General features: G+C 33.4%; 2 protein-coding genes across 2 annotated transcripts in view; both read left to right on the top strand.

Annotated features, from left to right (window-relative positions):
* Positions 1 to 3,714, top strand: part of LOC108579823 — a 4,545-nt gene extending 831 nt beyond the window's left edge. Inside the window, exons 4-12 of the mRNA XM_017943449.1 lie at positions 468 to 646; positions 760 to 966; positions 1,152 to 1,373; positions 1,575 to 1,767; positions 1,879 to 2,089; positions 2,183 to 2,489; positions 2,565 to 2,710; positions 3,029 to 3,245; positions 3,499 to 3,714. Coding sequence (XP_017798938.1) covers positions 468 to 646; positions 760 to 966; positions 1,152 to 1,373; positions 1,575 to 1,767; positions 1,879 to 2,089; positions 2,183 to 2,489; positions 2,565 to 2,710; positions 3,029 to 3,245; positions 3,499 to 3,714 — 1,898 coding nt within the window. The remainder of the gene's footprint in view (positions 1 to 467; positions 647 to 759; positions 967 to 1,151; positions 1,374 to 1,574; positions 1,768 to 1,878; positions 2,090 to 2,182; positions 2,490 to 2,564; positions 2,711 to 3,028; positions 3,246 to 3,498) is intronic.
* Positions 3,715 to 4,297: 583 nt separating this feature from the next.
* LOC108579657 overlaps positions 4,298 to 11,194 on the top strand; it is a 13,180-nt gene continuing 6,283 nt past the window's right edge. Inside the window, exon 1 of the mRNA XM_017943246.1 lies at positions 4,298 to 4,325. Within this exon, the coding sequence (XP_017798735.1) occupies positions 4,303 to 4,325 (23 nt within the window). The 5' untranslated portion in view covers positions 4,298 to 4,302. The remainder of the gene's footprint in view (positions 4,326 to 11,194) is intronic.

Genomic DNA, 11,194 nt, shown 5'->3' with positions numbered 1-11,194 from the left:
ATAACGTATATTATTTACGGACAAAGCAATCGTTGTTACTGTAATATTTTATAATATTATTATAATTCATACAAAATTATTATATAAATTACATTTAGTTTACTTTTATTTTATTCCTATTTCTTTTCGTAATTTCATGATAAGTGTTCTATAAAAAAAATTAAGAAATGTGAGGTAAATTAAAATTTCATTGATATTGTACAAGATTTCTCTGTTTCTGTCTATTGATAATTATATAGAACAAATTTCAAAACTTGCTGCTAGCATGTCTGAACAGAAAGAAGTTCGTTTTTGTCCGACATACCTGATCCAGTACCGTTAAGTGGACTCATTGTTAGAACGAATTTCGTTTCCCCTACTAAATACAATCTTTTGGTCACTGTTACTACACATAAATTTTACAGAGATATCAATATGAAAAGTAATAAAATTCGTATACATATATAGCATTGTCCCGTGTTCTTTAGTTCCTGAATTCGATAAAAATAAGCCGCTTGTAACTGGTTTGGAATGGGAAGATCCGGAACACATAAATCGAATAAGTGCGTCGGAACACCGACGATTATGTCTTATTCTTACTCAGATTGCCATCCTTGTAAATAAAAGGCGGCTTGTATTGAGGCCTTATTTTCAAGACTATGAACTGGTGTGTGTTGATTTTTTCTTAAAATAATATTAATTTTATTCTGTATTCTTACTTAAAGTAATATTTATATATTTTACAATTCAATTATAAATTATCGACGATTCCTTTTCCAGATCGTTAAAAATATCGGAACTGTAACTTTCACACATTTTGGACGAATTTTAAAATTCCTAGGTATTGTGCTTGCCTCTGAAGAGTTTTGTTTGCTTGTAAAAAGATTCGCAAAAGATGCTTATACGATTAATTACGTGGCTTTCTTGAAGGCCATTGACGAAATCCAATCTCACTTTGACAAACATGGAATGTTGGCTCTTGGTGGAGTAATATTTTGTCCTGCATACATTAAGAATGAATGTTTTTATTTGATTTATCATGCAGCAATGCAAATGCATCTATTTTAGTATTAAAGTAAACTTAGTAACAGTTGAATATAGTTACAAATAATAACTAATTTTGAAATAGAGCCACGGTAAATATGAAATATTTTAACCAATTTATTTAAAAGGAGTTACTTGACCAATTTCCTGGTCGAATCATCACGGCTGAATTACCGAAACTTCCAAGACCGGAAATTGGTAGACTCATACCAAGCAAAGTATTTGGAAAACAAACAGCATTTCATCCGGTGATGAATGAGCCGAAAGATGCAATGCCTTTGATAGAAGTTGTCCAACGCATTCAAAGACACATTTTCGAAAATCGAATACGTATTTCTGAATTTTTTAAGGTTATGTACAACGTTTTACCATAAGCATTTTTACTAATTTAAATATTTAAGTTCATCCTTCTTTTATTCATAGAACAATGCTAAACAATAGTATAATTTAAAAGAAATTGTTACATTCTATTTATTACTTTGTTATCGTAGTACATTTTATAGACAAATAGAAATAACAAGTAAAACGTTAACAATTAAAATTATTAACAGAGCTTCGATCCTTTGAATGCGGGGAAAGTGACAATTTCTCAGTTTAAGAGAGGATTAGATAGTCTTCAAATTTCTAGTTTAGGACGTCTTTATCTTGCGGAAACGGAAATCGATGGGCTTGTCACGCTTTATAAAGACCCAAATGATCCAGAACGTATGTGCTGGCGTACGTTTGAAGATGATATTGATAAAGGTACTTCTTTTAAACACAGTCCGTGATTTAATATATTTTCGATAGTTTCCCTTGTGATTCGTGCATTTTGTTAAATAAATATTTTACGCACAATTTCCATTTCTTTTATAGTATTTACTGTGAAGGAACTTGAGAAATTGTCGAGTTTGAAAATTAAAGCACCGCCAAAAGAAATAGCGGAACTGAGTCGAAAAGGAGCGTTAAATTGGCAATCCGAACGAAAAAACATAAGAGATCTTTGTGAAGAAACATTATTAAAAATTAGACACCGAGTCGAGGAGAGAAGAATTTTATTAAAACAATTTTTTAAGGATTACGATAGGTCCTTGATTTTCATTTCAATTTATTAACACTGTACATTCACATAGAATCTTGGAATTACAATTACTCTTTTCTGTTTCGAATTATTTTCTAGACATAATAAGGGTCATGTATCGCGTTCGCAACTACGCCAAGTTTTAAGAACTGCGGCAGTGTTACTCTCTGAAGAAGAGGAAATTGCATTAGAGCAAAGGTATAACAATGATTTAGGTTTTAATTATAATTGGTTTTTGATGGAATTGGAGGCCCGAAAAGTCGAAGAGCCTTTGTACAACTCTGTATTGCAAGAGAAGAAAACGATCAACTCTGAAAAACGAACACCGGAAGCTACAGCTGAAGAAACAAACATTGTTTTAATTTTAGCAAAAATCAAAGCTAAAGTTGTACGCGAAAGAGTGAGGGTAATGTGGAGGATGGCTATTTTTACGTTTTTCTTTATACGGCAATTATTCTTTATTCGTTTCTTTTACACGAAGGTTATCGAATTTATGCGTCAATACGACGTTCATAATGAACAAGTTATAAAAAGAACGGAGTTTCTACGAGGATTGGATCAACTACGATGTAATTTGACCTGCGCAGAAATGGAAACAATTATAAAAGTTTTTCAAGCGCCTTTAAGGTACAAAGATATACAAAATTGTTGTCTTTTTTTTATTTTTCCATCAATCGAATTAACTTCCAATGCAATACGCAATTATGTCTTACGTTGATATTATTAAACAATAATATTTAATATTATTGTTGCATCATTCTATCGGGCGAAGCGTGAAGAAAAATATTTTAATACTCAAATATTTTTGGTCTGTTCATTTATATTTTTAATGTTACTTTTGTAATACAGATATAATTATCAGTGAAGTCAATATCTATACTCTACCTATCTACCTATAAAGCGAAAGGGATTTCGAATGTTTTAATTTATAATTTTATGTTGAAGGTCAAATTACGTTAATTACGTTAAATTTGGAGAAGTGGTCGAGGAAGCTGTTGCTATGGGAAGTTTAGAGAGAGCCCCACTTTTAGTGCCTGTACAACATGTGCCCCCGGAAGCTACTCCCAAAACATTCTTAAATTTCGATGAAAGGCATATGGTTACAACGGCAGTGGACAAGCTGAGTAGAGTGCTGCAACCAAATCTCGAGGAGTTATTTAAGGTTAACAAATACGGAAACGGTCTGCTTACAATTACAAGTCTTTGTTATTTTGAAATTGTTTAATGATTTCATATTTAAATTAATTACGTATTAGGATCAAAATATATTCTGTAATTAATACCGTAAAATTACCATTGCAGACACTTTACTAAATATTTAACTCGCATAATATTGATAATCTTTCAAATTATGTTTATTTAATTTTGAAATATTTAAACTCCTGTGATTCTATAGAAAAATCTTTACATTACAGGATTATGATAGAGAAAATATCGGAACGGTTTCAAAAGAGTGTTTGTTAAAAGCTTTATCTGTCAGGCATATGTTACAATTAATCAGTAACAGAGAATTGGATGTCATGCACAAATGCTTTGCTGTGGAAAGAGGTGGCCGTTTGGAAATTGATTATCGAGCATTTCTGCGCGCTTTATATCTGATGCGAGAAAATAGGAAGCATCTACCTTTCTAGCATGTTTGAACAATATAATAAAATGGAGAAAAAAATCTGCTGTTATATGTACATATATGTAGAATGTAGGATGAAAGTGAATCAGGCTATGTTATCAAAACTTTGAACGTACATAAAATATTATGCAATATAGTTGAACGGTTTTAGGTGCCCTAATTTTTTATTGATAGTAGTTGTATCTAAAAAAAAAAAAAAAAACGTTACACTATTCTTACAGAAAAATATTTGTAGATAATGCATTGATCTGCAACGAGTAAACGTTTAAGATGTTTTACGCATTATTTTTCACTTGGGTTGCACCTGCCGTTTTGCAGGAAGGGGACAATGGAATCTTACCCTCTTGAGTGAGATACAATCCCTTCGGTATTTCGCCTAACCGTCATAACCGACGCTCATTCTTTCTTTGCTTTATTTTATACGTTTCTTATGCACATTACAAAACCTGTTGGGTTAGATTTTTTCATACATCGATGCTAATCTGTATGTTGATTTTCTTCATTTAAGACCAAAGGTCATCTACAGATTATTTGGCAGGTACATATAAGAAACCGCGGATATTCCTTTCTCCTAGTTGCGTCTAACTTTTTCATGCAAGAGTGCGATAAAGATCGGTAAGCTACAATCGTTAAAAATCGTCTTATTTAATTAAGAACGGACACAGTTTCTTTTATTTCAAGTGAGGAGGTTAGTATGAAATAACTTGATTGTTTTCTTTTATTAATAATTTGATTGGAATTCCACCTGGGATTTCGATACGTGTTTAATTTTAGTATATAATAGTGCGAAAAATGTATATTTCTTATGCCTTAATATTTACTGTTATTTAATAATAATATAGAATAGACTTATCACCATAGGCGAGATACACTATAGACCTAACACCTAATGTATTTTTGTATCCCACGTTCTGAAATACCGATCGTGTAAAAAGTCAGAAGTTTTGTTATGCCCTTTACGGCATAAAGCGATGAGTTTAGGAATTATACCTACGCAATCCAACCGTCAACTATGATAAAGTCGACAGATGGAAAAGATCCGTTTTTGTTAAATCTGTATATAAAGATATATACATATATTGGATTGAACACACGCATGGGATGAATTATCCACTGATTATCCACTTATATTTTTTATTACAATATAATGAGAATATTATGAATTTATGAAATTTTGTTGATGAGAGCATAGACGATGTATAGGATAGACCTTGCATCTTATGGAACGTTTTGTTCGGGGCTTTGGGGCCAAGACCTTTACCATTTTCGTGTCGCTACCAACGTTACCGATTCAGTATAGAATAAGATTACAACATTAGTAATGGTTGGAATTGAAATTAAACATAACTATGAAATTACAAATAAGAAAGTAACGTAAATGTTTATTAGTAGATGATTCATCACATGAGCGTGTTCTACTGCTCTCAAAAGATGAACAATTCTACCCACGCAATCCATTATATGTATCTATCTTTATATGCAAATTTAATAAAAGAGGATTTTTTACATCTGTCGATTTTACCGTCTTGATTTTATCACCTTTGCCGCATATTTTCAGAGACGCGTACATTTTTAGAATAAATTCTATTGGTTAATTAGTTGACGTTGAAGCGGAGAATGTAAAAACTATTGGTGGACAATGGGTTCATTAGCAACAGCCAGGGTTACGGGAACTCTAAAAGGGGCAAGAGTTTCGGTTTCTCCCAAAATGACGTGTCCAGGCCTTTACCTTGAACGGACGTTCGGACCAAGGTCTCGTCTATTGTTTGTCAGCTGAAAGTACAGGTAGAATAACGGAACTTTGCTTGCTGTATGCGACGCATTAGTGAGTGTAAAATTTCTTAAGCGTTACTAATTTACACAAGCGATTTGTATATGCTATAGACATATAGTCGCGTTGTACAAAATGAAATCGAGAGTCGATTGTCAAGTAGCACGTCCGGTGGTCCGGAAAAATAAGGAAGGTCGTGCTTTGTCATATCTAATTTTACACGATGTCCAGGTAAAACTGATCTGAGGAAAACGTAGCATGAGTCAGCATGCGTGGTTTCGCTCTAAGGGGCACGTTTCGCAGATTCCAAAAGCGGACTTTCTCTAACAGTAGCAACTTTCATAAACATTATCTTCTCAAGAGCAAAATATCAGACGAAATTTTGATTCAAAATCGACAGTCAAAATATTTTACATTTGACCTAGGACACTCCGTATATTTTTTAAGATAGGGCTAACAAACCTCCACCGACAACCGTATAAGCCCCGCTATCAGTCAGCCAATTCCCCCACTAATCAGCTGGCTAGCTCCAACTTCATGTATAGTCGCCGCAGAAATACATATAGCATGGTCGTAAATTAACGCATCGAATGGCGGTACATTCATATGTACAGATTGACGCTGCGGCACTCAAGGCTTTATGTCGCTTGCAGCTGCAGGGTTCCAAACAATAAACTGGAAAAGACTGTCGACTAACTGTAGCTCATTTACTACCAGGATAATTGTAAATTGTGTTTAACATTTGGAATATTTGAATGAACTTTAACATTAACTTTTAGAACATTAACCTAACCTTTATCCTATTTTGTCGCTTAAATCGCTGTTCCAACGTACAAGACGATTTTACCAGACGTACTCGTAAATAAGTACTTGATAAAGCATCGTTTGAATTTCAAGACCGAGCGTCCAGGATGAATGCCTCAGTTAAAATTGTTGAAATATAGTATTATCAGATACATTTAATACACGTGTCTGTATTTATAAGGAAATTCTGCACATTTTTAGACCTGTGAAGAAGATCAAATTTTTTTAAAATAAAGGTAGTGGAGGATGTTTTTTTCATTTAAGAACAAATTTTTAACACTTTCATTGCACAGTTTAATAGAGCATAAAAAGTCGTTAAATTTTCATTCTAGCAATTTTTTTATATTTGCTACAATTTTCGAGAAGCACAGGTTAATAAGAAAACATCAAATTAACATTTAAGGGGTATTTTCGCCCTGAAGAGTCAAAAAGTAGTAAAAAAAAAAATTGCCTGATACGTTCGTTGAGGTCCTCTACGAACCTACAAAGTTTACAAAAAAAGTTGGAATTTTTGGGTTACCAAAGGTCCATTGTCAGCAGTGCAGGTAAGTAGGGGCTGGAGCCGCCAGTTCGTCACCCCTGCCGAAGGATACATAGACCGTTTCCGTTTTACTACCATATACAGGGTGTCCCTGTTAACACGACAATCTAAAATATCTCTGTTGTGTTTAATAATACGGGAAATGGCCGAGGAAAAAATTGTGTAAGAAAATGTGAAATTTCTGAAAGCGGTTCTAAATGGCTATCTATTTATTGTTAGGCAGAGGTTACGGGAGGTTTTCTTATGGACTACGAGCAAGTCAGGTCAAAGGATAATTTTGGGCGGGACCCGAGATGCACTGTAGACGACGACAGCGCGTTGTGGAAAATAAATTTTACAGTCTTAAGGCGAATTTCTATTTCTTTTATCAAACCGTTTAAAAAGTAAAACCGATACACGGTTTAGCTAGCGAGAATTTTTATCTGGCTCTTACAGTTGTAAGATTTAAGGGAGCCTTTATTATCCTCGACAGAATAATTAGATCAAAGTCGTATTTGTAAAGATTTATATTATATTAAAGATATTATAACAACATATGAATAATTGAAAATAGGTTAAATATCATATTTTGATTTATTTTCGTCAAGAAATATTCACCAATCTATACATACTATTTTTACTAAGATAAAGTCAAACATTTCAGAACGCAAATTTTGATTAGTGAATAATTTCCGTTGTGATAGGTCTATTTTGTACCTCGTTTATGATTGCGTCATTTATATTGTCACAGCTGATTTGAAGGATGGATTTTGCATTTTGTGAGACTGTCTGAAATATCGACTTGTTAGAACAGAATCAATGGTGTTCTTGCGCCCTCTACGATATAACGTGGTGGTTTTCATAATTATATTCAGGCTACGCATAGTCGATAAGGAAACTCCTGATTTTTTGTCATACGATTAAAATACCAGCATCGTTCAAAATCACTGGTTTTGAAGTGCACGCTATGCTTAAGAACGGTCATTTTAAGAACTGCATCGGACAAAACGATCGGTATTGGTCAGGAAGTAAATCCAGAGTTAGCATCCAAGACAAGATTACATGTACATTGTTACGATGTTATCAATAGACCTTTAGATCCCAAAACGCAAATGCATGTGTCTGAATTCATTCTGATTCATCCTAAGATTCGAAATTTTGTTTCCTTCATTTTTTAAAATAACAAATGCCTATCAGTGTTCTTGATTTCAATTCCTACCACTAACAGCGCAGTGATATAATACCAGCCCCTTTAATTTAAACGTTTAAATTGAAATTAGAGTTAAACGTTTAATTCTAATTGCAACTACTACCACAGACGACGTACAAAACAGACCTAATATATTGAGATTTTTTGTCCGGGGCTTTGGGGTCGAGAAGACCCTTACCATTTTCTTCTCGCTACCAACGTTACCGACTCAGCATAGAATAAGATTACAGCGATAGTAGTGGTTGGATTTGGAATTAAATGTAACTATGAAATTACAAGTAAGAAAGTAACGTAATTGTTTATTAGTAGATGATTCATTATATGCGTATGTTCTACTGTTGTCGAAAGATGAATAATTCTATCCACACCATTCAATATATGTATCTTTAGGCGCAAATTTAATAAAAGAGAATTTTTTACATCCGTCGACTTTACCATCTTTGATGGTTGGATTGTATGTAATTTCTAAACTCACCGCTTTATATCGTAGAGGGCATAACAAACACTCTGATTTTTTACACGATCGGTATTTCAGAACGTTGGACACAAAAGTACGTTGTTTAGGTGCTAGGCCTAACCTATGTCTCATTTGTGATACAGATTACAATTTAATAATAAGTCAAGGTTCTTATCCTATATTACAATAGATACGAGTTATATTTAAATATAAAGTAAAATTATGATTATGGTTTCATTTAGTTCGCTATGGATATGTATTTATATGGATAAGTGCGTTGAAACTATGGAGGGTGGATTCATATGAGAATCACAGAGTGTAGACCTCGTGGCTGGTTCGCATGAGTCGCAGAGCATGTGCGTACAGTTTGCATGATATAGCTTGCAAAACATTGGTGATTTTATGTAGATCTAATGAAAACTATAAACATTTAGTACTGAGCTATTATGTGAGTCCCGAATGTTACTTATTTCTTTTCTGTCTCGCAAAAGTGTAGTAGTCAAAACACATCCTAGAACGATTTCACATTTGTGGCGCAGTTGCCACATTCTGTCACCGCCGCGTCTGTTAGTATAAACTCAATATTGTTTGTAAGAATGTTCTGTTTTTAGTATTGTGCGCTTTTATGCGATTTTATATCTGCTACCAATTCACCTGAAACTTCTGTTTCCTATCTAAATAAAGTAACAATTACGAACATCCAATTAGTTCACACAGTAACATCTATCATCAAAACTGAAACTATTGCGGATCAGTTGCCAAAGTTCTCCTGATGAAATTGAGTCCAGACGCGACTTTATTCGAACCATTTTAAATTGTACGTAAAATATGAATTTAAGTATTCGAAAAAGCTATATCTATATGGAAATTATAAATGAATTTTTATTTTGTAGTACTTTAGGTAGTGTTTCAAAATCTGCAAAAATATTATTATATTTCTTGAAGTGTTGTCTACAACATATTAATTTTTTCATGGAATTCATTTAGAAATTAATACTTCCATATTAAATTTGAACGAACCATCCCCATCATTTGCGCCTCTAGCTCACCATACCAAAACCTAAATATCTATAAGGAAAATGTACAGATGTCGCTAGTGTGAGCGAAATGCGTTACTTGAAGTGGATAACGTTCGCGTCACAATGAATCATCCAATAACGAAAATATCAATTTTTGTAATTTTCATTAGGTTCTCCCCATGAAACTAAATCGAAACACGACATAAATCGGACTAGTATTAACACATCTTAACAAACGTATCAATATAATAATACATATGTATCTGTAATTTTTGAATATTAAAAGCAGCCTTTTGTGTGAAAAAGTAATTGCACATTTGCGAAACTCAATCTCTCCTGTGTAAAAGGATAAGAAAATCATTAACAGTTTTATTTTATGCGGCCAAGACATGTGAAAATCGGAAAAAATTAACAGCATAATAATTTCTGCTTAGAATTATCGCTCCAATAAACTGTTTGTTCACCCGTATAAAAGCAATCTGTAAAGATGAACAAAATATTAGGTTAATTGAAAAGTTTTGTCATCAGGTATTTCGTGCACATTTGCAATTCCGTTCAAAGATTTCGAAAAATGACAGAAAGCTCAGGTATATGACGTATATCCATTCTAATTGTCGAAATATGAACTACTAAAACACGATGCAATGTTTTCAGAAGTTATTTGATTTTCGTCGTTTGTTTAATAAACATCTTGTATGATAAAGTGCTTTTTGGACATTATATTTTGTACAGCTGCAAGATGGGGAAGTTTATACGGTGTGTTTGGTAGAAATATTGCACTTGTACGCATAGTGGAAAGTGGTTGAAAATATTTCGATTTGAAGATTTCAGCCTTGGCGATGAAGCATGTATAGTCGGTGGAAGAAATATGGCGAGTTGTAAATTAAAGCATTAAGTAACGACACCGATTGCTACAGTAACACGCAGAGTCGATGCTATATTTTTCGTTTTTCCTTTGGAACTGAATCGAACATACATCATGTGACCTTGACTGAGGTTTCGGGTCCTGATCTTAGGTTTCTGCTGATTCGGTTGTCGATATACTGGAATATGTAAACTTCGACGCCTAACAGATTTCACGATCTCGCTATATTTCTTCCATCGACTATACCAGCAGACCAACTATTGTTCATAATGACGTTAATTGGACCAAGTTGGTATAAAATAACTTGGTGAAACACAATCAACAATAGCGGAAGATATTCATTGGCCTAGTCCAATACAGTAATTATAGAAATAGAGTTTAGCAAGTACAAAGAAAATAGTGTTCTGCTACGATAACGCTGATTCTTACGCGTTTTGAAGGGCTCGATACAAGTTGAATAAAATAGAATAAAAAATAATAATAATTAATATATCACATAATAAGATTTTTCGACAATTCATTAATAGGAAAAAACATTAACATTGAAAATCAACTTGTGAACATATTGCCACATAAATATTTGCCATTACTGTATATAAGTACAAGTAGGAATGTAATGATAACACTGCGCTAAGTTCGTGAAATGTTGAAGCATTGCATAAAAAATAGCACAAGCCATAAACGTACAGTGATTGGACCAGTGTCAATTCTGTATTCATTACTATACATTAAACGCAGCCGTGCGACAATACACGCAAGTAGAAAGTTCGGTTTTACTTAACGAATGACTGTGAAAAGGAATTCAAATGCTAAACACGAATCCAAAATGTTACTAACC

This window comes from Habropoda laboriosa, unplaced genomic scaffold (assembly GCF_001263275.1).
Source record: "Habropoda laboriosa isolate 0110345459 unplaced genomic scaffold, ASM126327v1 scaffold39, whole genome shotgun sequence".
NCBI lineage: Eukaryota > Metazoa > Arthropoda > Insecta > Hymenoptera > Apidae > Habropoda > Habropoda laboriosa.
This window is presented reverse-complemented; position numbering and strand designations above follow the sequence as displayed.